The sequence below is a fragment of the Oncorhynchus masou genome, unplaced genomic scaffold (assembly GCF_036934945.1).
Source record: "Oncorhynchus masou masou isolate Uvic2021 unplaced genomic scaffold, UVic_Omas_1.1 unplaced_scaffold_983, whole genome shotgun sequence".
NCBI lineage: Eukaryota > Metazoa > Chordata > Actinopteri > Salmoniformes > Salmonidae > Oncorhynchus > Oncorhynchus masou.
In genome coordinates this window covers 142,501-170,000 of record NW_027016346.1, presented here as the reverse complement: position 1 = coordinate 170,000, position 27,500 = coordinate 142,501, and the positions used below count along the sequence as shown (strand labels likewise).

Sequence of the window (27,500 nt, the reverse complement as noted above, 5' to 3'; positions counted from 1 at the left end):
ATAGTTACATAGTTACTTAGTGTATGTAGTACATATAGTTACATAGTTACATAGTGTATGTAGTACATATAGTTACATAGTTACATAGTTACATAGTGTATGTAGTACATATAGTTACATAGTTACATAGTTACACAGTTACACAGTTACATAGTGTATGTCATACATATAGTTACATAGTTACATAGTTACATAGTGTATGTAATACATACAGTTACATAGTTACATAATGTTACATAGTTACATAGTTACATAATTACATAGTTACATACTGTTACATAGTTACATAGTTACATAGTTACATAGTTACATACTGTTACATAATTACATACTGTTACATAATATGTTGTGCCATTTTGGACAAAGCCTTCTCACATAGAGCCCTGGTCAAAAGTAATTGGGTTCCAGACCACAGGCCCAGAACACAGGCCCAGAACACAGGCCCAGAACACAGGCCCAGAACACAGGCCCAGGACACAGGCCCAGAACACAGGCCCAGGACACAGGCCCAGAACACAGGCCCAGGACACAGGCCCAGAACACAGGCCCAGAACACAGGCCCAGAACACAGGCCCAGAACACAGGCCAAGAACACTGGCCCTGACCACAGGCCCAGAACACAGGCCCAGAACACAGGCCCAGAACACAGGCCCAGGACACAGGCCCAGAACACATGCCCTGACCACAGGCCCAGAACACAGGCCCAGGACACAGGCCCAGAACACAGGCCCAGAACACAGGCCCAGGACACAGGCCCAGGACACAGGCCCAGAACACAGGCCCTGACCACAGGCCCAGGACACAGACCCAGAACACAGGCCCAGAACACAGGCCCAGAACACAGGCCCAGAACACTGCATCCATACTGCGTTTACACCAGTCTAGCAGTCTCTCATAGGTATCTCACATTTTATGTTCCAAATGCCACTCTATTCCCTATATGGTGCACTACCTTAGACCAGACACTACAAAGGATTGACAGCATATGGCAATGTTCATCCCAAATGGCACCCTATGCCCTATATAGTGCACTACTTTTGACCAAGGACCACACCAACAGATATGCACTGTACACTCTTTGAAAAAATTGTTCTTTGGCTGTCTCCATAGGAGAACCCTTTTTGGTTCCAGGTAAAACCCTTTTGATTCCAGGTAGAACCCTTTTGGTTCCAGGCAGGTAGAACCCTTGTGGTTCCTTGTAGAACCCTATTGTTTCCAGGTAGAACCCTCTTGATTCCAGGCAGGTAGAACCCTTGTGGTTCCATGTAGAACCCTATTGGTACCAGGTAGAACCTATTTGGTTCCAGGTAGAACTCTTTCGGTTCCCGGTAGACCCCTTTTGGGTTCCATATAGGTTCTATATTCACCGGTCAGCAGAATAAACCCTTGGCATTGAATGTTTTGCTTCATTATTGCGCTCTGCGTTTTGAACCTTAACTAAGGTTGAGGAAATAAATAGAGTAACGCAACGCAATTACACTTTCCAGAAGTTCTGTTGGCGAATGATAATATTTACCTCATATCTTTAATGTTAAAATATGTGCTTGCCTCCTCTTCTCTTTTCAACTCAGTTATTGGAACCAGTGGCTTCAGCCCAAGACAAACACAGCAGTTCTCCTCACAGATTTACCCTTCCAAGTAAGGTTTCTTTTCTTTTGCTTCAGAAAGTAAACAGAAGTCAACTTCATTGGGTTCCTTTAATTAGATCCTGCTGCGAGATGTGGAGGTTTTTCTACCTGCTTTGTTTGCCTGGATGTCTGCAGCACTTACAAACTTGTTGTAATTATTATCTTGCAAAAAATATATATATATTTTTGTGATTTCTCATTGTTTTGTAGTGTGTACCAGCTCAGGCCATGGCTACTTCTCTCTTTGCGGGCTTCGGCCCACTTTTTAAAATTATATAGCAGAATCACAAAGAATTTGTCAGTGAACAAACTGTGTTATGATTTTGTGAGTAAAATATGTTAATTTCTTTCTTTCTTTCTTCCTCTCTCTCTCTCTCTCTCTTATTTTTCAATTTTTTTTCTCTCTCTCTCTCTCTCTCTCTCTTTCTCTCTCTCTCTCTCTCTCTCTCTCTCTCTTCTTATTCTATTTTTTTCTCTCTCTCTCTCTTCTTTTTCTAATTTTCTCTCTCTCTCTCTCTCTCTCTCTCTCTCTCTTCTCCTTGTTTCTTTTCTGAAATAGCAGACCGTATCCACATATTCTCCCTACTCCTTCATCCCAAAATATGTCTGCGTACGGTCAGACACAGTACACCACAGGAATGCAGCAGGCCGCAGCCTATGCTAGCTACCCCCAGCCTGGACAACCCTACGGGATCCCTGCCTACGGTAAGCACAGGCCAATCCTATGCCTCTGAACAACGAGCTGTATGGATGTACTCATCAAGACAGAGATATATCTACATTACATGGAGATACCTTATTGACTGAAATACATGTAGATATGTATATAGATATGTATTCTGTATACTGTATATACTATTATTATGGTAAACACAGGCCAACCTCATGCCAATCTGGATTATATTTACTATATCTAAAATACATGGAGATACCCATGTGTGTGTATATATATATATATATATATATATATATATATATATATATATATATATATATATATATATATATATATATATATATATATATATATATATATATATATCATCCCCCATTTGTATTAATTAAAGATACATTATAGATGTATTAATTAAAGATACATTATAGATGTATTAATTAAAGATACAGTATAGATGTATTAATTAGAGATACAGTATAGATGTATTAATTAAAGATACATTATAGATGTATTAATTAAAGATACAGTATAGATGTATTAATTAAAGATACATTATAGATGTATTAATTAGAGATACAGTGTAGATGTATTAATTAAAGATACATTATAGATGTATTAATTAAAGATACAGTATAGATGTATTAATTAAAGATACATTATAGATGTATTAATTAAAGATACAGTATAGATGTATTAATTAGAGATACAGTATAGATGTATTAATTAGTTGTATTAATTAAATATACAGTATAGATGTATTAATTAGAGATACAGTATAGATCTATTAATTAGTTGTATTAATTAGAGATACAGTATAGATGTATTAATTAGAGATACAGTATAGATGCACTACTTTATTAAGTTAACTATTCTTCTTTATTTAAAAACAATTAACCAATTCTAATTCAGTTACATTACTACGCTCATTACATAATATGATTATTTACAATTTAGCTAAAGCTGAATTAAGTCCAATATAGTTTGTAGAAGTAACGTAACTGTGGGACTGTCGCCTCTTGGAATTGCTAGTTGCTTTTACAATCCTTCACTTGGGAGGGGGGGAGTGTATTGCAATTAAACGCTTAGCTCAGGACAAATTGTTTGTTCCCACGATAGCTCAAGAACGGGTCCTAGAACATTGCTGAGGCGTTGTTTTGTTGCCTGCACCATATTTCTTCCAAGCTGCAAAATAAAAATAAAAAAATACAAAAATGTGCTTATCAAGCTATTCAGTCAGATGGGAAAAAAAGATTACCGATATAAATTTCAAAAACAAAAAAAACTGGTTTCTTCAGGCACCGTAGGAACAAAACAGCAAAGCACATCACAATGTTGTTTATTAGTCCAGAGTCTTATGAGGGCTTTGACCGCCACAGAATATCCAATATGACCAGGAACTGCACTATATTCCCTATATAGTGCACTACTTTAGACCAGAGCCCTATGGCAGCCTATTCCCTATATAGTGCACTACTTTAGACCAGAGCCCTATGGCAGCCTATTCCCTATATAGTGCACTACTTTAGGCCAGGGCCCTATGGCACCCTATTCCCTATATAGTGCACTACTTTAGGCCAGGGCCCTATGGCACCCTATTCCCTATATAGTGCACTACTTTAGGCCAGGGCCCTATGGCACCCTATTCCCTATATAGTGCACTACTTTAGACCAGAGCCCTATGGCAGCCTATTCCCTATATAGTGCACTACTTTAGACCAGAGCCCTATGGCAGCCTATTCCCTATATAGTGCACTACTTTAGACCAGGGCCCTATGGCACCCTATTCCCTATATAGTGCACTACTTTAGACCAGGGCCCTATGGCACCCTAGTCCCTATATAGTGCACTACTTTAGACCAAAGCCCTATGGCACCCTATTCCCTATATAGTGCACTACTTTAGACCAGAGCCCTATGGCAGCCTATTCCCTATATATTGCACTACTTTAGACCAAGGCCCTATGGCACCCTAGTCCCTATATAGTGCACTACTTTCGACCAGGGCCCTATGGCACCCTAGTCCCTATATAGCACAGTACTTTCGACCAAAGCCCTATGGCACCCTATTCCCTATATAGCACACTAGTTTAGACCAGAGACCTATGGCACCCTATTCCCTATATATAGTGCACTACTTTTTGACGAGGGTCTATACTGCCCTACCAAGCAAAAAAAAAAAAAAAAGGCAGTAGCTGCTCATTTGTTCGAAAAATGAGTTAATGTAATTTTTGCTACATTAAATACATGTTTAATCACGTGGACAAGTATGCTGCCTCTTTTGTGTTCAGGAGTAAATGGGGGTCATGTTAGCAGTAACAGTAAATGGGGGTCATGTTAGCAGTAACAGTAAATGGGGGGTCATGTTAGCAGTAACAGTAAATGGGGGTCATGTTAGCAGTAACAGTAAATGGGGGTCATGTTAGCAGTAACAGTAAATGGGGGTCATGTTAGCAGCAACAGTAAATGGGGGTCATGTTAGCAGTAACAGTAAATGGGGGTCATGTTAGCAGTAACAGTAAATGGGGGGTCATGTTAGCAATAACAGTAAATGGGGGGTCATGTTAGCAATAACAGTAAATGGGGGGTCATGTTAGCAGTAACAGTAAATGGGGGATCATGTTAGCAGTAAATGGGGGGTCATGTTAGCAGTAACACTAAATGGGGGGTCATGTTAGCAGTAACAGTATATGGGGGGTCATGTTAGCAGTAACACTAAATGGGGGTCATGTTAGCAGTAACAGTAAATGGGGGTCATGTTAGCAGTAACAGTAAATGGGGATCATGTTAGCAGTAACAGTAAATGGGGGTCATGTTAGCAGTAACAGTAAATGGGGGTCATGTTAGCAGTAACAGTAAATGGGGGTCATGTTAGCAGTAAATGGGGGTCATGTTAGCAGTATCAGAAAATGGGGGTCATGTTAGCAGTAACAGTAAATGGGGGTCATGTTAGCAGTAACAGTAAATGGGGGGTCATGTTAGCAATAACAGTAAATGGGGGTCATGTTAGCAGTAACAGTAAATGGGGGTCATGTTAGCAGTAACAGTAAATGGGGGTCATGTTAGCAGTAACAGTAAATGGGGGGTCATGTTAGCAGTAAATGGGGGGTCATGTTAGCAGTATCAGAAAATGGGGGGTCATGTTAGCAGTAACAGTAAATGGGGGGTCATGTTAGCAGTAACAGTAAATGGGGGTCATGTTAGCAGTAACAGTAAATGGGGGTCATGTTAGCAGTAACAGTAAATGGGGGTCATGTTAGCAGTAACAGTAAATGGGGGGTCATGTTAGCAGTAACAGTAAATGGGGGTCATGTTAGCAATAACAGTAAATGGGAGGTCATGTTAGCAGTAACAGTAAATGGGGGTCATGTTAGCAGTAACAGTAAATGGGGGGTCATGTTAGCAGTAACAGTAAATGGGGGTCATGTTAGCAGTAACAGTAAATGGGGGTCATGTTAGCAGTAACAGTAAATGGGGGTCATGTTAGCAGTAACTGTAAATGGGGGTCATGTTAGCAGTAACAGTAAATGGGGGTCATGTTAGCAGTAACAGTAAATGGGGGGTCATGTTAGCAGTAACAGTAAATGGGGGGTCATGTTAGCAGTAACAGTAAATGGGGGTCATGTTAGCAATAACAGTAAATGGGGGTCATGTTAGCAGTAACAGTAAATGGGGGTCATGTTAGCAGTAACAGTAAATGGGGGTCATGTTAGCAGTAACAGTAAATGGGGGTCATGTTAGCAGTAACAGTAAATGGGGGTCATGTTAGCAGTAACAGTAAATGGGGGTCATGTTAGCAGTAACAGTAAATGGGGGTCATGTTAGCAGTAACAGTAAATGGGGTCATGTTAGCAGTAACAGTAAATGGGGGTCATGTTAGCAGTAACAGTAAATGGGGGGTCATGTTAGCAGTAACAGTAAATGGGGGTCATGTTAGCAATAACAGTAAATGGGGGTCATGTTAGCAGTAACAGTAAATGGGGGTCATGTTAGCAATAACAGTAAATGGGGGTCATGTTAGCAGTAACAGTAAATGGGGGTCATGTTAGCAATAACAGTAAATGGGGGTCATGTTAGCAGTAACAGTAAATGGGGGTCATGTTAGCAGTAACAGTAAATGGGGGTCATGTTAGCAGTAACAGTAAATGGGGGTCATGTTAGCAGTAACAGTAAATGGGGGTCATGTTAGCAGTAACAGTAAATGGGGGTCATGTTAGCAGTAACAGTAAATGGGGTCATGTTAGCAGTAACAGTAAATGGGGTCATGTTAGCAGTAACAGTAAATGGGGGGTCATGTTAGCAGTAACAGTAAATGGGGGTCATGTTAGCAGTAACAGTAAATGGGGGTCATGTTAGCAGTAACAGTAAATGGGGGTCATGTTAGCAGTAACAGTAAATGGGGGGTCATGTTAGCAGTAACAGTAAATGGGGGTCATGTTAGCAGTAACAGTAAATGGGGGTCATGTTAGCAGTAACAGTAAATGGGGGTCATGTTAGCAGTAACAGTAAATGGGGGGTCATGTTAGCAGTAACAGTAAATGGGGGTCATGTTAGCAGTAACAGTAAATGGGGTCATGTTAGCAGTAACAGTAAATGGGGGGTCATGTTAGCAGTAACAGTAAATGGGGGGTCATGTTAGCAGTAACAGTAAATGGGGGTCATGTTAGCAGTAACAGTAAATGGGGGTCATGTTAGCAGTAACAGTAAATGGGGGGTCATGTTAGCAATAACAGTAAATGGGGGTCATGTTAGCAGTAACAGTAAATGGGGGTCATGTTAGCAATAACAGTAAATGGGGGGTCATGTTAGCAATAACAGTAAATGGGGGTCATGTTAGCAGTAACAGTAAATGGGGGTCATGTTAGCAGTAACAGTAAATGGGGGTCATGTTAGCAGTAACAGTAAATGGGGGTCATGTTAGCAGTAACAGTAAATGGGGGTCATGTTAGCAGTAACAGTAAATGGGGGGTCATGTTAGCAGTAACATGTTAGCAGTAACAGTAAATGGGGGGTCATGTTAGCAGTAACAGTAAATGGGGGTCATGTTAGCAGTAACAGTAAATGGGGGGTCATGTTAGCAGTAACAGTAAATGGGGGTCATGTTAGCAGTAACAGTAAATGGGGGTCATGTTAGCAGTAACAGTAAATGGGGGTCATGTTAGCAGTAACAGTAAATGGGGGTCATGTTAGCAGTAACAGTAAATGGGGGTCATGTTAGCAGTAACAGTAAATGGGGGTCATGTTAGCAGTAACAGTAAATGGGGGTCATGTTAGCAGTAACAGTAAATGGGGGTCATGTTAGCAGTAACAGTAAATGGGGGGTCATGTTAGCATTAACAGTAAATGGGGGGTCATGTTAGCAGTAACAGTAAATGGGGGTCATGTTAGCAGTAACAGTAAATGGGGGTCATGTTAGCAGTAACAGTAAATGGGGGTCATGTTAGCAGTAACAGTAAATGGGGGTCATGTTAGCAGTAACAGTAAATGGGGGTCATGTTAGCATTAACAGTAAATGGGGTCATGTTAGCAGTAACAGTAAATGGGGGTCATGTTAGCAGTAACAGTAAATGGGGGGTCATGTTAGCAGTAACAGTAAATGGGGGTCATGTTAGCAGTAACAGTAAATGGGGGTCATGTTAGCAGTAACAGTAAATGGGGGGTCATGTTAGCAGTAACAGTAAATGGGGTCATGTTAGCAGTAACAGTAAATGGGGGTCATGTTAGCAGTAACAGTAAATGGGGGTCATGTTAGCAGTAACAGTAAATGGGGGTCATGTTAGCAGTAACAGTAAATGGGGGTCATGTTAGCAGTAACAGTAAATGGGGGTCATGTTAGCAGTAACAGTAAATGGGGGTCATGTTAGCAGTAACAGTAAATGGGGGGTCATGTTAGCAGTAACAGTAAATGGGGGTCATGTTAGCAGTAACAGTAAATGGGGGTCATGTTAGCAGTAACAGTAAATGGGGGGTCATGTTAGCAGTAACAGTAAATGGGGGTCATGTTAGCAATAACAGTAAATGGGGGGTCATGTTAGCAATAACAGTAAATGGGGGGTCATGTTAGCAATAACAGTAAATGGGGGGTCATGTTAGCAATAACAGTAAATGGGGGGTCATGTTAGCATTAACTGTATAAAGATTCTGTGAAACCCAAAGGCAAATAAAATATATTTTTCTCAGTTCAATCTATGTGCAGCTGTTGCCTTTTCGCTTGGTAGGGCAGTATAGACCCTGGTCTAAAAGTAGTGCACTATATAGGGAATAGGGTGCCATAGGGCCCTGGTCTAAAAGTAGTGCACAATATATAGGGAATAGGGTGTCATAGGGCTCTGGTCTAAAAGTAGTGCACAATATATAGGGAATAGGGTGTCATAGGGCTCTGGTCTAAAAGTAGTGCACAATATATAGGGAATAGGGTGCCATAGGGCCATGGTCTAAAAGTAGTGCACAATATATAGGGAATAGGGTGTCATAGGGCTCTGGTCTAAAAGTAGTGCACAATATATAGGGAATAGGGTGCCATAGGGCCCTGGTCTAAAAGTAGTGCACAATATATAGGGAATAGGGTGTCATAGGGCTCTGGTCTAAAAGTAGTGCACAATATATAGGGAATAGGGTGCCATAGGGCCCTGGTCTAAAAGTAGTGCACAATATATAGGGAATAGGGTGCCATAGGGCTCTGGTCTAAAAGTAGTGCACAATATATAGGGAATAGGGTGCCATAGGGCCCTGGCCTAAAGTAGTGCACAATATATAGGGAATAGGGTGCCATAGGGCCCTGGACTAAAGTAGTGCACAATATATAGGGAATAGGGTGCCATAGGGCCCTGGACTAAAGTAGTACACTATATAGGAAATAGGGTGCCACTTGAGAGACACATACAGTGTCTGTTCGAGTGGTAGCGAGAAGCTAACAAACCTGCCGTTGCGTAGGAAATATGTTGGGCCTGATCCACATCAGCGAAGGGCCGTTTACTAATAACAAACAAGTGCGTTCTGTTTTTATTACTTATGTGCAATTGGTAGAGATCGCCCATCTTTCAGACATTGAAACGTACAGCTTTACTATGTGAGCTCTCGAGTGGCGCAGCGGTCTAAGGCACGGCATCTCAGTGCTAGAGGCGTCACTACAGACCCTGGTTAGATTCCAGGCTGTATCACAGTGGTCTAAGGCACGGCATCTCAGTGCTAGAGGCGTCACTACAGACCCTGGTTTGATTCCAGGCTGTATCACAGCGGTCTAAGGCACTGCATCTCAGTGCTAGAGGCGTCACTACAGACCCTGGTTAGATTCCAGGCTGTATCACAGTGGTCTAAGGCACGGCATCTCAGTGCTAGAGGCGTCACTACATACCCTGGTTTGATTCCAGGCTGTATCACAGTGGTCTAAGGGCACTGCATCTCAATGCTAGAGGCGTCACTACAGACCCTGGTTTGATTCCAGGCTGTATCACAGTGGTCTAAGGGCACTGCATCTCAGTGCTAGAGGCGTCACTACAGACCCTGGTTTGATTCCAGGCTGTATCACAGTGGTCTAAGGGCACTGCATCTCAGTGCTAGAGGCGTCACTACAGACCCTGGTTTGATTCCAGGCTGTTTCACAGCGGTCTAAGGGCACTGCATCTCAGTGCTAGAGGCGTCACTACAGACCCTGGTTTGATTCCAGGCTGTGTCATTACCTGCTTAGGAGTCCCGTAGGGCGGCGCACAATTAGCTCCGGGTTTGGGTTTGGCTGTGGTAGACCGTCATTTTAAATAATAATTTGTTCATAACTGACTTGCCTAGTTTAAATAAAGGTTCATAAATAAAACATGTACGTCATATTTCTTGTATAAGTGTCGTATAAATTCAATCTGTTAATTTTTAAACCACCAAACTACCTTTGATTCCAAAGTGTGGATAAATGACTGTATCAGTGAAGCAGTTATAACACTTACTAGCAAAATTGTTAAAACACATTAACTACTATTAAAATCTCAAGTTATCAAAGATAAAAAAATAAAAAATACTAATATAGAAAAATGGTACTATATTTACTATATTTATTAGCATTTAATAAAATACTCAATTGAGTCTGAAAGCAGTGAATTGTGTGTGCATCAAACCGACGTAGTGTCACTAACTGATTCGGGTTCATTATGGGCAGGCATAAAGACAGAGGGGGGACTGAGCCAGTCTCAATCCCCGGGACAGACAGGCTTCCTCAGCTACAGCTCTGGTTTCACCACCCCTCAGACGGGCCAGGCTCCATACAGCTATCAGATGCAAGGTGAGGAACAAAGATAATCATTTAGTGTACTGTAATCTACTCATATTTGTCTCCTCTCACGTTTCCTCAATTCCTCACCTCCTCTCCTCACCTCCTCTCCTCAACTCCTCTCCACAACTCCACTTCTCACCTCCTCTGCTCACCTCCTCTCCACAACTCCACCCCTCACCTCCACGCCTCCTCTCCTCAAATCCTCTCCTCAACTCCTCTCCTGAACTCCTCTCCTCACCTCCTCTCCCCAACTCCTCTCCTCACCTCCTCTCCTCAACTCTAATCCACACCTCCTCTCCTCACCTCCTCTCCTCACCTCCTCTCCTCAACTCTAATCCACACCTCCTCTCCTAAACCTCTTCTCCTCAACTCTATTCCACACCTCCTCTCCTCAACTCCTCTCCTCTCCGATCCTCCGATCCTCAACACCTCTCCTCACATCCTCTCCTCACCTACGATCCTCAATACCTCTCCTAACCTCCTCTCATCACGTACGATCCTCAACACCTCTCCTAACCTCCTCTCATCACCTCTATTCCACACCTCCTCGCCTCACCTCCGATCCTCAACTCCTTTCCACACCTCCTCTCCTCACCTCCGATCCTCATCTCCTCTCCTAACCTCCTCTCCTCAACTCTATTCCACACCTCCTCTTCTCACCTCCTTTCCACACCTCCTCTCCTCAACTCCTCAACTCCTAAACTCCTCTCCTCACCTCCTTTCCACACCTCCTCTCCTTACCTCTTCTCCTCACCTCCTCTCCTCTCCTCACCTCTTCTCCTCACCTCCTCTCCTCACCTCCTCTCCACACCTCCACTCCTCACCTCCTCTCCTCACCTCCTTTCCACACCTCCTCTCCTAATCTCCTCTCCTCACATCCTTTCCACACCTCCTCACCTGTTCTCCTCACCTCCTCAACTCCTCTCTTCCTCCCCACTCCTCAATTCCTCTCCTCAACTCCTATCCTCAAATCCTCTCCTCACCTCCTCTCCTCACCTCCTCTTCTCACCTCCGAGCCTCTCCTCTCTGATCTTCCTCTCCTTTCTGATCTTCCTCTCCTCTCTTCACCTCCTTTCCTCACCACCTCACCTCCTCTCCTCACCTCCTCAACTCCTCTCTTCCTCTCCACTCCTCAATTTCTCTCCTTACCTCCTATCCTCAATTCCTCACCTCACCTCCTTACTTCCCCTCAACTCTTCTCTTCACCTCCTCTCATAACTTATCTTTCCCTCCTCTCCTCACCTCCTCTCCTTTCCCCCTCTCATTATCTCCTCTCCTCACCTCCTCTCCTAACCTCCTCTCCTCCTTAACTCACCTTCTCACCTCCTCTCCTAGCCTGGCTAACCAGAGCTAACTGCAGCCTATCAGGCTGGCTAACCAGAGCTAACTGTAGCCTATAAGGCTGGCTAACCAGAGCTAACTGTAGCCTATCACCCTTGCTAACCAGAGCTAACTGTAGCCTATCAGGCTGGCTAACCAGAGCTAACTGTAGCCTATCACCCTTGCTAACCATAGCTAACTGTAGCCTATAAGGCTGGCTAACCTCAGCCTTGCTAAATCTCTATTTAATCTTTCTATAAAGTGTTTTCATACGCAATCAGACATGTTTCTTTGTGAGAAGACTTTGGGATGTCTTTGGGATGTCTCATGGTCTGACAAACACCACTGTAGCTCATCCACCTTCAGCTGCAGATGCATTGGATTGAGACTCATGCAGAGATCTCCAGCTTAAACTGACTGATTTTGATGGGGGATTTTTTGATTATGTTTGTCTGTGGCAAGAACTGAAAATGGTTGTCTAGCAATGATCAACAACCAATTTGACAGAGCTTGAAGATTTTTTGAAAATAATACCTAGAAAGACTCACAGTTGTAATTGCTGCCAAACGTGTTCTACAGAGTATTCACTCAGGGGTGTGTATATCGGTATTCATTTTCAATACATTTGCAAGCATTTCTAAGAACCTGTTTTCACTTTGTCATTATGGGGTATTGTGATGTCATTATGGGGTATTGTGATGTCATTATGGGGTTATTGTGATGTCATTATGGGGTACTGTGCTGTCATTATAGGGTATTGTGTGTAGCTTGGTGAGAAAAGTTTGGATTCAGGCTGAAACACAACAAAATGTGTAATAAGTCAATAGATGTGAATAGTTTCTGAAGGCAGTGAATCAGCTCTGGCTGTAAGCTTTGTGTCTCCACTGAATAACGTGTGGAAGTAGAAACATCTCCACATGTTGATGAAAAACCTCCAGAGCATCTCACAATAAATAAGGCCAAAAGAACAGCAGATGTGTGGAGTGGCCAGGGGAAGCCTCTTTTCCACACCTCTTAACCAAATACTACATGCCTGCCTGCCTGCCTGCCTGCCTGCCTACTCTCTGCTGTACAGCTCTACAGCCTAGAGAGAGAGAGAGAGAGAGAGAGAGAGAGAGAGATATGTTTCTCTCTGTACTAGTGTCTCTACTAGGGTCTCTACTATGGTCTCTACTATCTCTACTAGGGTCTCTATTAGGGTCTCTACTATCTCTACTAGTGTCTCCACTAGTGTCTCTCCTAGGGTCTCTACTAGGGTCTCTACTAGTGTCTCTACTAGGGTCTCTACTATCTCTACTAGTGTCTCTACTAGGGTCTCTACTAGGGACTCTACTAGGGTCTCTACTATCTCTACTAGTGTCTCTACTAGTGTCTCTACTAGGGTCTCTACTATCTCTACTAGTGTCTCTACTAGGGTCTCTACTAGGGACTCTACTAGGGTCTCTACTAGTGTCTCTACTAGGGTCTCTACTAGTGTCTCTACTAGGGTCTCTACTATCTCTACTAGTGTCTCTACTAGGGTCTCTACTAGGGTCTCTACTAGGGGCTCTACTAGGGTCTCTACTAGGGTCTCTACTATTTCTCCCAGGGTCTCTACTATCTCTACTCGTGTCTCTACTAGTGTCTCTAATAGGGTCTCTACTAGTGTCTCTACTAGGGTCTCCATTAGGGTCTCTACTAGTGTCTCTACTATCTCCACTAGTGTCTAGGGTCTCTACTATCTCTACTAGGGTCTCTACTATCTCTACTAGGGTCTCTACTAGTGTCTCTACTAGGGTCTCTACTAGGGTCTCTACTAGGGTCTCTACTAGGGGCTCTACTATTTCTCCCAGGGTCTCTACTATCTCTACTCGTGTCTCTACTAGGGTCTCTAATAGGGTATTCTAGTGTCTCTACTAGGGTCTCTAATAGGGTCTCTACTAGGGTCTCTAATAGGGGCTCTACTAGTGTCTCTACTAGGGTCTCTAATAGGGGCTCTACTAGTGTCTCTACTAGGGTCTCTAATAGGGTCTCCATTAGTGTCTCTAATAGTGTCTCTACTAGTGTCTCTACTAGGGTCTCTAATAGGGGCTCTACTAGTGTCTCTACTAGGGGCTCTAATAGGGGCTCTACTAGTGTCTCTACTAGGGTCTCTAATAGGGGCTCTACTAGTGTCTCTACTAGGGTCTCTACTATCTCTACTAGTGTCTCTACTAGGGTCTCTACTAGGGACTCTACTAGGTCTCTACTATCTCTACTAGTGTCTCTACTAGTGTCTCTACTAGGGTCTCTACTATCTCTACTAGTGTCTCTACTAGGGTCTCTACTAGGGACTCTACTAGGGTCTCTACTAGTGTCTCTACTAGGGTCTCTACTAGTGTCTCTACTAGGGTCTCTACTATCTCTACTAGTGTCTCTACTAGGGTCTCTACTAGGGTCTCTACTAGGGGCTCTACTAGGGTCTCTACTAGGGTCTCTACTATTTCTCCCAGGGTCTCTACTATCTCTACTCGTGTCTCTACTAGTGTCTCTAATAGGGTCTCTACTAGTGTCTCTACTAGGGTCTCCATTAGGGTCTCTACTAGTGTCTCTACTATCTCCACTAGTGTCTAGGGTCTCTACTATCTCTACTAGGGTCTCTACTATCTCTACTAGGTCTCTACTAGTGTCTCTACTAGGGTCTCTACTAGGGTCTCTACTAGGGTCTCTACTAGGGGCTCTACTATTTCTCCCAGGGTCTCTACTATCTCTACTCGTGTCTCTACTAGGGTCTCTAATAGGGTATTCTAGTGTCTCTACTAGGGTCTCTAATAGGGTCTCTACTAGGGTCTCTAATAGGGGCTCTACTAGTGTCTCTACTAGGGTCTCTAATAGGGGCTCTACTAGTGTCTCTACTAGGGTCTCTAATAGGGTCTCCATTAGTGTCTCTAATAGTGTCTCTACTAGTGTCTCTACTAGGGTCTCTAATAGGGGCTCTACTAGTGTCTCTACTAGGGGCTCTAATAGGGGCTCTACTAGTGTCTCTACTAGGTCTCTAATAGGGGCTCTACTAGTGTCTCTACTAGGGTCTCTACTATCTCTACTAGTGTCTCTACTAGGGTCTCTACTAGGGACTCTACTAGGGTCTCTACTATCTCTACTAGTGTCTCTACTAGTGTCTCTACTAGGGTCTCTACTATCTCTACTAGTGTCTCTACTAGGGTCTCTACTAGGGACTCTACTAGGGTCTCTACTAGTGTCTCTACTAGGGTCTCTACTAGTGTCTCTACTAGGGTCTCTACTATCTCTACTAGTGTCTCTACTAGGGTCTCTACTAGGTCTCTACTAGGGGCTCTACTAGGGTCTCTACTAGGGTCTCTACTATTTCTCCCAGGGTCTCTACTATCTCTACTCGTGTCTCTACTAGTGTCTCTAATAGGGTCTCTACTAGTGTCTCTACTAGGGTCTCCATTAGGTCTCTACTAGTGTCTCTACTATCTCCACTAGTGTCTAGGGTCTCTACTATCTCTACTAGGGTCTCTACTATCTCTACTAGGGTCTCTACTAGTGTCTCTACTAGGGTCTCTACTAGGGTCTCTACTAGGGTCTCTACTAGGGGCTCTACTATTTCTCCCAGGGTCTCTACTATCTCTACTCGTGTCTCTACTAGGGTCTCTAATAGGGTATTCTAGTGTCTCTACTAGGGTCTCTAATAGGGTCTCTACTAGGGTCTCTAATAGGGGCTCTACTAGTGTCTCTACTAGGGTCTCTAATAGGGGCTCTACTAGTGTCTCTACTAGGGTCTCTAATAGGGTCTCCATTAGTGTCTCTAATAGTGTCTCTACTAGTGTCTCTACTAGGGTCTCTAATAGGGGCTCTACTAGTGTCTCTACTAGGGGCTCTAATAGGGGCTCTACTAGTGTCTCTACTAGGGTCTCTAATAGGGGCTCTGCTAGTGTCTCTAATAGGGTCTCTAATAGGGGCTCTACTAGTGTCTCTACTAGGGTCTCTAATAGGGTCTCCATTAGTGTCTCTACTAGTGTCTCTACTAGGGTCGGTTAGCTGCTCAGATAGCAGATGCTTGAAGTTCGTGAGGGAGATAAAAGTCTCCAACCTCAGGGATTTTTGTATACTGTAGTATACTGTAGAATACTGTAGAATACTATACTACACACAGTAGAGTCCCTTGATTGTGTGTAGTACTTACTAAATAATGTTGTAGTATACTGTAGAATAGTATACCTTATACTTATAAAAATAAAATTTAAAAAAAACAATCTATTAAATACTGCAATACTGTAATGCTGCAAAAAAACACTACAGTCGACCAAAAAACACTACAGTCCCCCAAAAAAACACTACAGTCCCCAAAACACATTACAGTCCCCCCAAAAAACACTACAGTCCCCCCAAAAAACACTACAGTCCCCCAAAAAACACTACAGTCCCCAAAAAACACTACAGTCCCCAAAAACACTACAGTCCCCCCAAAAAAACGACAGTCCCCCAAAAACACGACAGTCCCCCAAAAAACACTACAGTCCCCCCAAAAAACACGACAGTCCCCCCAAAAACACTACAGTCCCCCCAAAAAACATGACAGTCCCCCCAAAAAAACACTACAGTCCCTCCAAAAAAACCTACAGTCCCCAAAAAAACAATACAGTCCCCAAAAAACACTACAGTCCCCACAAAAAACAATACAGTCCCCAAAAAACACTACAGTCCCCCCAAAAAACACTACAGTCCCTAAAAAACACTACAGTCCCCCAAAAACAATACAGTCCACCCAAAAACACTACAGTCCCCCAAAAAACAATACAGTCCCCAAAAACACTACAGTCCCCCCAAAAAACACTACAGTCCCCCAAAAACACTACAGTCCCCCAAAAACACTACAGTTCCCAAAAACACTACAGTCCACCCAAAAAACACTACAGTCCACCCAAAAACAATACAGTCCCCAAAAACACTACAGTCCCCCCAAAAACACTACAGTCCCCCAAAAACACTACAGTCCCCCAAAAACACTACAGTCCCCAAAAAACACAACAGTCCCCCAAAAACACTACAGTCCCCAAAAACACTACAGTCCTCCAAAAACACTACAGTCCCCAAAACCACTACAGTCCCCAAAAACACTACAGTCCCTCCAAAAAAAAAAACCTACAGCCCCCAAAAACCACTACAGTCCCCAAAAAACACTACAGTCGACCAAACAACACCACAGTCTCCCAAAAAACACTACAGTCCCCCCCCCAAAAACACTACAGTCCACCCAAAAAACACTACAGTCCCCCAAGAAACACTACAGCCCCCAAAAAACACTACAGTCCCCAAAAACCACTACAGTCTACCAAAAAACACCACAGTCCCCCAAAAAACATGACAGTCCCCCAAAAAAACACAACAGTCCCCCAAAAAACATGACAGTCCCCCAAAAATACACTACAGTCCCCAAAAAAACATGACAGTCCCCCAAAAATACACTACAGTCCCCAAAAATACACTACAGTCTACCAAAAAACACCACAGTCCCCAAAAAAACATGACAGTCCCCCGAAAATACACTACAGTCCCCAAAAAACACTACAGTCCCCCAAAAAAACATCACAGTCCCCCCAAAATACACTACAGTCCCCAAAAAATACTACAGTCCCCCCAAAAAACACTACAGTCCCCCCAAAAAACACTACAGTCCCCCAAAATACACTACAGTCCCCAAAAAACACTACAGTCCCCAAAAAACATGACAGTTCCCAAAAAAACACTACAGTCCCCCAAAAAAACACTACAGTCCCCAAAAAAACAATACAGTCCCCCAAAAAACACTACAGTCCCCCAAAAAATACTACAGTCTCCCAAAAACACTACAGTCCCCCCAAAAAACACTACAGTCCCCCAAAAAAACACTACAGTCCCCAAAAAAACAATACAGTCCCCAAAAAACACAACAGTCCCCCCAAAAAACACTACAGTCCCCAAAAAACACTACAGTCCCCCAAAAAACACTACAGTCCCCCCAAAAAACACTACAGTCCCCAAAAAAGCAATACAGTCCCCAAAAACACTACAGTCCCCCAAAAAAACACTACAGTCCCCCAAAAACACTACAGTCCTCCCAAAAACACTACAGTCCCCAAAAACAATACAGTCCCCAAAAAACACTACAGTCCCCCAAAAAACACTACAGTCCCCCAAAAAACACTACAGTCCCCCAAAAATACTACAGTCCCCCAAAAACACTGCAGTCCCCAAAAACACTACAGTCCCCCCAAAAAACACTACAGTCCCCAAAAACACTACAGTCCCCCAAAAATACTACAGTCCCCCAAAAACACTACAGTCCCCAAAAACACTACAGTCCCCCAAAAACACTACAGTCCCCCCAAAAAACACTACAGTCCCCAAAAAGCAATACAGTCCCCAAAAACACTACAGTCCCCCAAAAACACTACAGTCCCCCAAAAAACACTACAGTCCTCCCAAAAACACTACAGTCCCCAAAAAAACAATACAGTCCCCAAAAAACACTACAGTCCCCCAAAAAAACACTACAGTCCCCAAAAAACACTACAGTCCCCAAAAAACACGACAGTCCCCAAAAAAACACTACAGTCCCCCAAAAAAACACTACAGTCCCCAAAAAAACACTACAGTCCCCAAAAAAACACTACAGTCCCCAAAAAAACACTACAGTCCCCAAAAAAACAATACAGTCCCCAAAAACACTACAGTCCCCCAAAAAAACACTACAGTCCCTAAAAAAACAATACAGTCACCAAAAAACACTACAGTCCCCCAAAAAAACAAAACAGTCCCCAAAAAAACACTACAGTCCCCCAAAAAAACACTACAGTCCCCCAAAAACACTACAGTCCCCCAAAAACACTACAGTCCCCAAAAACACTACAGTCCACCCAAAAAACACTACAGTCCACCCAAAAACAATACAGTCCCAAAAAACACTACAGTCCCCCAAAAAACACTACAGTCCCCCAAAAACACTACAGTCCCCCAAAAACACTACAGTCCCCAAAAACACAACAGTCCCCCAAAAAACACTACAGTCCCCAAAAAACACTACAGTCCTCCAAAAACACTACAGTCCCCCAAGAAACACTACAGTCCCCAAAAACCACTACAGTCCCCATAAAACACTACAGTCCCTCCAAAAAAACCTACAGCCCCCCAAAAAACACTACAGTCGCAAAAACACTACAGTCGACCAAAAAACACCACAGTCTCCCAAAAAACACTACAGTCCCCCCCAAAAAACACTACAGTCCACCCAAAAAACACTATAGTTCCCCCAAAAAACACTACAGTCCCCCAAAACACTACAGCCCCCAAAAAACACTACAGTCCCCAAAAACCACTACAGTCTACCAAAAAACACCACAGTCCCCCCAAAAAACAAGACAGTCCCCAAAAAAACACTACAGTCCCCCCAAAAAACACTACAGTCCCCAAAAAACACTACAGTCCCCAAAAAAACACTACAGTCCCCAAAAAAACACTACAGTCCCCAAAAAAACAATACAGTCCCCAAAAAACACTACAGTCCCCCAAAAAAACACTACAGTCCCCAAAAAAACAATACAGTCCCCAAAAAACACTACAGTCCCCCAAAAAAACAATACAGTCCCCAAAAAAACACTACAGTCCCCCAAAAAAACACTACAGTCCCCCAAAAACACTACAGTCCCCCAAAAAACACTACAGTCCCCAAAAAACACTACAGTCCACCCAAAAAACACTACAGTCCACCCAAAAAACAATACAGTCCCCAAAAAACACTACAGTCCCCCCAAAAAACACTACAGTCCCCCAACAACACTACAGTCCCCCAAAAAACACTACAGTCCCCAAAAAACACAACAGTCCCCCAAAAAACACTACAGTCCCCAAAAAACACTACAGTCCTCCAAAAACACTACAGTCCCCCAAGAAACACTACAGTCCCCAAAAACCACTACAGTCCCCAAAAAACACTACAGTCCCTCCAAAAAAACCTACAGCCCCCCAAAAAACACTACAGTCCCCAAAAAACACTACAGTCGACCAAAAAACACCACAGTCTCCCAAAAAACACTACAGTCCCCCCCAAAAACACTACAGTCCACCCAAAAACACTATAGTTCCCCCAAAAACACTACAGTCCCCCAAGAAACACTACAGCCCCCAAAAACACTACAGTCCCCAAAACCACTACAGTCTACCAAAAACACCACAGTCCCCCAAAAACATGACAGTCCCCCAAAAATACACTACAGTCCCCAAAAAAAACATGACAGTCCCCCAAAAATACACTACAGTCCCCAAAAACCACTACAGTCTACCAAAAAACACCACAGTCCCCAAAAAAACATGACAGTCCCCCAAAATACACTACAGTCCCCAAAAACACTACAGTCCCCCAAAAAACATCACAGTCCCCCAAAATACACTACAGTCCCCAAAAAATACTACAGTCCCCCCAAAAACACTACAGTCCCCCCAAAAAACACTACAGTCCCCCAAAATACACTACAGTCCCCAAAAACACTACAGTCCCCAAAAACACGACAGTTCCCAAAAAAACACTACAGTCCCCCAAAAAAACACTACAGTCCCCAAAAAACAATACAGTCCCCCAAAAACACTACAGTCCCCCAAAAATACTACAGTCTCCCAAAAACACTACAGTCCCCCCAAAACACTACAGTCCCCCAAAAAACACTACAGTCCCCAAAAAAAAAAACAATACAGTCCCCAAAAACACAACAGTCCCCAAAAAAACACTACAGTCCCCAAAAACACTACAGTCCCCCAAAAACACTACAGTCCCCCCAACTCTACTAGTGTCTCTACTAGTGTCTCTACTAGGGTCTCTACTATCTCTACTAGTGTCTCTACTAGGTCTCTACTAGGGACTCTACTAGGGTCTCTACTAGTGTCTCTACTAGGGTCTCTACTAGTGTCTCTACTAGGGTCTCTACTATCTCTACTAGTGTCTCTACTAGGGTCTCTACTAGGGTCTCTACTAGGGGCTCTACTAGGGTCTCTACTAGGGTCTCTACTATTTCTCCCAGGGTCTCTACTATCTCTACTCGTGTCTCTACTAGTGTCTCTAATAGGGTCTCTACTAGTGTCTCTACTAGGGTCTCCATTAGGGTCTCTACTAGTGTCTCTACTATCTCCACTAGTGTCTAGGGTCTCTACTATCTCTACTAGGGTCTCTACTATCTCTACTAGGGTCTCTACTAGTGTCTCTACTAGGGTCTCTACTAGGGTCTCTACTAGGGTCTCTACTAGGGCTCTACTATTTCTCCCAGGGTCTCTACTATCTCTACTCGTGTCTCTACTAGGGTCTCTAATAGGGTATTCTAGTGTCTCTACTAGGGTCTCTAATAGGGTCTCTACTAGGGTCTCTAATAGGGCTCTACTAGTGTCTCTACTAGGGTCTCTAATAGGGGCTCTACTAGTGTCTCTACTAGGGTCTCTAATAGGGTCTCCATTAGTGTCTCTAATAGTGTCTCTACTAGTGTCTCTACTAGGGTCTCTAATAGGGGCTCTACTAGTGTCTCTACTAGGGGCTCTAATAGGGGCTCTACTAGTGTCTCTACTAGGGTCTCTAATAGGGGCTCTACTAGTGTCTCTACTAGGGTCTCTACTATCTCTACTAGTGTCTCTACTAGGGTCTCTACTAGGGACTCTACTAGGGTCTCTACTATCTCTACTAGTGTCTCTACTAGTGTCTCTACTAGGGTCTCTACTATCTCTACTAGTGTCTCTACTAGGGTCTCTACTAGGGACTCTACTAGGGTCTCTACTAGTGTCTCTACTAGGTCTCTACTAGTGTCTCTACTAGGGTCTCTACTATCTCTACTAGTGTCTCTACTAGGGTCTCTACTAGGGTCTCTACTAGGGGCTCTACTAGGGTCTCTACTAGGGTCTCTACTATTTCTCCCAGGGTCTCTACTATCTCTACTCGTGTCTCTACTAGTGTCTCTAATAGGGTCTCTACTAGTGTCTCTACTAGGGTCTCCATTAGGGTCTCTACTAGTGTCTCTACTATCTCCACTAGTGTCTAGGGTCTCTACTATCTCTACTAGGGTCTCTACTATCTCTACTAGGGTCTCTACTAGTGTCTCTACTAGGTCTCTACTAGGTCTCTACTAGGGTCTCTACTAGGGGCTCTACTATTTCTCCCAGGGTCTCTACTATCTCTACTCGTGTCTCTACTAGGGTCTCTAATAGGGTATTCTAGTGTCTCTACTAGAGTCTCTAATAGGGTCTCTACTAGGGTCTCTAATAGGGCTCTACTAGTGTCTCTACTAGGGTCTCTAATAGGGGCTCTACTAGTGTCTCTACTAGGGTCTCTAATAGGGTCTCCATTAGTGTCTCTAATAGTGTCTCTACTAGTGTCTCTACTAGGGTCTCTAATAGGGGCTCTACTAGTGTCTCTACTAGGGGGCTCTAATAGGGGCTCTACTAGTGTCTCTACTAGGGTCTCTAATAGGGGCTCTGCTAGTGTCTCTAATAGGGTCTCTAATAGGGGCTCTACTAGTGTCTCTACTAGGGTCTCTAATAGGGTCTCCATTAGTGTCTCTACTAGTGTCTCTACTAGGGTCGGTTAGCTGCTCAGATAGCAGATGCTTGAAGTTCGTGAGGGAGATAAAAGTCTCCAACCTCAGGGATTTTTGTATACTGTAGTATACTGTAGAATACTGTAGAATACTATACTACACACAGTAGAGTCCCTTGATTGTGTGTAGTACTTACTAAATAATGTTGTAGTATACTGTAGAATAGTATACCTTATACTTATAAAAATAACATTTAAAAAAAACAATCTATTAAATACTGCAATACTGTAATGCTGCAAAAAAACACTACAGTCGACCAAAAAACACTACAGTCCCCCAAAAAAACACTACAGTCCCCAAAACACATTACAGTCCCCCCAAAAAACACTACAGTCCCCCCAAAAAACACTACAGTCCCCCAAAAAAACACTACAGTCCCCAAAAAACACTACAGTCCCCAAAAAACACTACAGTCCCCCCCAAAAACACGACAGTCCCCCCAAAAAAACACTACAGTCCCCCCAAAAAAACACGACAGTCCCCCCCAAAAAACACTACAGTCCCCCCAAAAAACATGACAGTCCCCCAAAAAACACTACAGTCCCTCCAAAAAAACCTACAGTCCCCAAAAAACAATACAGTCCCCAAAAACACTACAGTCCCCACAAAAAACAATACAGTCCCCAAAAAACACTACAGTCCCCCCAAAAAACACTACAGTCCCTAAAAAACACTACAGTCCCCCAAAAACAATACAGTCCACCCAAAAAACACTACAGTCCCCCCAAAAAACAATACAGTCCCCAAAAAACACTACAGTCCCCCCAAAAAACACTACAGTCCCCCAAAAACACTACAGTCCCCCAAAAACACTACAGTTCCCAAAAACACTACAGTCCACCCAAAAACACTACAGTCCACCCAAAAACAATACAGTCCCCAAAAACACTACAGTCCCCCAAAAAACACTACAGTCCCCCAAAAACACTACAGTCCCCAAAAAACACTACAGTCCCCAAAAACACAACAGTCCCCCAAAAACACTACAGTCCCCAAAAACACTACAGTCCTCCAAAAACACTACAGTCCCCAAAACCACTACAGTCCCCAAAAACACTACAGTCCCTCCAAAAAAACCTACAGCCCCCAAAAACCACTACAGTCCCCAAAAACACTACAGTCGACCAAACAACACCACAGTCTCCCAAAAACACTACAGTCCCCCCCAAAAACACTACAGTCCACCCAAAAACACTATAGTTCCCCCAAAAACACTACAGTCCCCCAAGAAACACTACAGCCCCCAAAAAACACTACAGTCCCCAAAAACCACTACAGTCTACCAAAAAACACCACAGTCCCCCAAAAAACATGACAGTCCCCCAAAAAAACATGACAGTCCCCCAAAAATACACTACAGTCCCCAAAAATACACTACAGTCTACCAAAAAACACCACAGTCCCCAAAAAAACATGACAGTCCCCCGAAAATACACTACAGTCCCCAAAAAACACTACAGTCCCCCAAAAAAACATCACAGTCCCCCCAAAATACACTACAGTCCCCAAAAAATACTACAGTCCCCCCAAAAAACACTACAGTCCCCCCAAAAAACACTACAGTCCCCCAAAATACACTACAGTCCCCAAAAAACACTACAGTCCCCAAAAAACATGACAGTTCCCAAAAAAACACTACAGTCCCCCAAAAAACACTACAGTCCCCAAAAAACAATACAGTCCCCCAAAAACACTACAGTCCCCCAAAAAATACTACAGTCTCCCAAAAACACTACAGTCCCCCCCAAAAAACACTACAGTCCCCCAAAAAACACTACAGTCCCCAAAAAAACAATACAGTCCCCAAAAAACACAACAGTCCCCCCAAAAACACTACAGTCCCCAAAAACACTACAGTCCCCCAAAAAACACTACAGTCCCCCCAAAAACACTACAGTCCCCAAAAAAGCAATACAGTCCCCAAAAACACTACAGTCCCCCAAAAAAACACTACAGTCCCCCAAAAACACTACAGTCCTCCCAAAAAACACTACAGTCCCCAAAAAACAATACAGTCCCCAAAAAACACTACAGTCCCCCAAAAAAACACTACAGTCCCCCAAAAACACTACAGTCCCCCAAAAAATACTACAGTCCCCCAAAAACACTGCAGTCCCCAAAAACACTACAGTCCCCCAAAAAAACACTACAGTCCCCCAAAAACACTACAGTCCCCCAAAAAATACTACAGTCCCCCAAAAACACTACAGTCCCCAAAAAACACTACAGTCCCCAAAAACACTACAGTCCCCCCAAAAAACACTACAGTCCCCAAAAAAGCAATACAGTCCCCAAAAAACACTACAGTCCCCCAAAAACACTACAGTCCCCCAAAAACACTACAGTCCTCCCAAAACACTACAGTCCCCAAAAACAATACAGTCCCCAAAAAACACTACAGTCCCCCAAAAAAACACTACAGTCCCCAAAAACACTACAGTCCCCAAAAACACGACAGTCCCCAAAAAACACTACAGTCCCCCAAAAAAACACTACAGTCCCCAAAAAACACTACAGTCCCCAAAAAACACTACAGTCCCCAAAAACACTACAGTCCCCAAAAAAACAATACAGTCCCCAAAAACACTACAGTCCCCCAAAAAAACACTACAGTCCCTAAAAAACAATACAGTCACCAAAAAACACTACAGTCCCCCAAAAACAAAACAGTCCCCAAAAAACACTACAGTCCCCCAAAAAACACTACAGTCCCCCAAAAACACTACAGTCCCCCAAAAACACTACAGTCCCCAAAAAAACACTACAGTCCACCCAAAAAAACACTACAGTCCACCCAAAAAAACAATACAGTCCCAAAAAACACTACAGTCCCCCCAAAAACACTACAGTCCCCCAAAACACTACAGTCCCCCAAAAACACTACAGTCCCCAAAAAACACAACAGTCCCCCAAAAAACACTACAGTCCCCAAAAAAACACTACAGTCCACCCAAAAAACACTACAGTCCACCCAAAAAACAATACAGTCCCAAAAAACACTACAGTCCCCCCAAAAAACACTACAGTCCCCCAAAAACACTACAGTCCCCCAAAAAACACTACAGTCCCCAAAAAACACTACAGTCCCCCAAAAAAACAATACAGTCCCCAAAAAAACACTACAGTCCCCCAAAAAACACTACAGTCCCCCAAAAACACTACAGTCCCCAAAAAACACTACAGTCCCCAAAAAACACTACAGTCCACCCAAAAAACACTACAGTCCACCCAAAAAACAATACAGTCCCCAAAAAACACTACAGTCCCCCCAAAAAACACTACAGTCCCCCAACAACACTACAGTCCCCCAAAAAACACTACAGTCCCCAAAAAACACAACAGTCCCCCAAAAAACACTACAGTCCCCAAAAAACACTACAGTCCTCCAAAAACACTACAGTCCCCAAGAAACACTACAGTCCCCAAAAACCACTACAGTCCCCAAAAACACTACAGTCCCTCCAAAAAACCTACAGCCCCCCAAAAACACTACAGTCCCCAAAAACACTACAGTCGACCAAAAACACCACAGTCTCCCAAAAACACTACAGTCCCCCCCCAAAAACACTACAGTCCACCCAAAAACACTATAGTTCCCCCAAAAACACTACAGTCCCCCAAGAAACACTACAGCCCCCAAAAAACACTACAGTCCCCAAAAACCACTACAGTCTACCAAAAAACACCACAGTCCCCCAAAAAACATGACAGTCCCCCAAAAATACACTACAGTCCCCAAAAAACATGACAGTCCCCCAAAAATACACTACAGTCCCCAAAAACCACTACAGTCTACCAAAAAACACCACAGTCCCCAAAAAAACATGACAGTCCCCCAAAAATACACTACAGTCCCCAAAAAACACTACAGTCCCCCAAAAAAACATCACAGTCCCCCCAAAATACACTACAGTCCCCAAAAATACTACAGTCCCCCAAAAACACTACAGTCCCCCCAAAAACACGACAGTCCCCAAAAAAACACTACAGTCCCCAAAAAACACTACAGTCCCCAAAAAACACGACAGTTCCCAAAAAAACACTACAGTCCCCCAAAAAAACACTACAGTCCCCAAAAAAACAATACAGTCCCCAAAAAACACAACAGTCCCCCAAAAAAAACTACAGTCTCCCAAAAACACTACAGTCCCCCAAAAACACTACAGTCCCCCAAAAAAACACTACAGTCCCCAAAAAAACAATACAGTCCCCAAAAAACACAACAGTCCCCCAAAAAAACACTACAGTCCCCAAAAAACACTACAGTCCCCCAAAAAACACTACAGTCCCCCCAAAAAACACTACAGTCCCCAAAAAAGCAATACAGTCCCCAAAAAACACTACAGTCCCCCAAAAAAACACTACAGTCCCCCAAAAAACACTACAGTCCTCCCAAAAAACACTACAGTCCCCAAAAAAACAATACAGTCCCCAAAAAACACTACAGTCCCCCAAAAAACACTACAGTCCCCCAAAAAATACTACAGTCCCCCAAAAAACACTACAGTCCCCAAAAAACACTACAGTCCCCCAAAAAAACACTACAGTCCCCCAAAAAACACTACAGTCCCCCAAAAAACACTACAGTCCCTCCAAAAAAACCTACAGCCCCCCAAAAAACACTACAGTCCCCAAAAAACACTACAGTCGACCAAAAAACACCACAGTCTCCCAAAAAACACTACAGTCCCCCCCAAAACACTACAGTCCACCCAAAAAACACTATAGTTCCCCAAAAAACACTACAGTCCCCCAAAAACACTACAGCCCCCAAAAACACTACAGTCCCCCAAAACCACTACAGTCTACCAAAAACACCACAGTCCCCCAAAAACACTACAGTCCCCAAAAAACACTACAGTCCTCCAAAAACACTACAGTCCCCAAGAAACACTACAGTCCCCAAAACCACTACAGTCCCCAAAAACACTACAGTCCCTCCAAAAAAACCTACAGCCCCCCAAAAAACACTACAGTCCCCAAAAACACTACAGTCGACCAAAAAACACCACAGTCTCCCAAAAACACTAC

General features: G+C 43.4%; 1 protein-coding gene across 5 annotated transcripts in view; it reads left to right on the top strand.

Moving 5' to 3' along the window:
* LOC135538565 (eyes absent homolog 1-like) overlaps window positions 1-27,500 on the top strand; it is a 157,548-nt gene that overhangs the window by 27,174 nt on the left and 102,874 nt on the right. For 3 of the 5 annotated variants that reach the window (XM_064964457.1, XM_064964455.1, XM_064964453.1), the window contains 3 exons: window positions 1,572-1,638; window positions 2,188-2,333; window positions 10,447-10,569. In XM_064964457.1, the coding sequence (XP_064820529.1) occupies window positions 1,572-1,638; window positions 2,188-2,333; window positions 10,447-10,569 (336 nt within the window). The remainder of the gene's footprint in view (window positions 1-1,571; window positions 1,639-2,187; window positions 2,334-10,446; window positions 10,570-27,500) is intronic. The other 2 variants (XM_064964456.1, XM_064964454.1) reach the window with 1 other exon arrangement.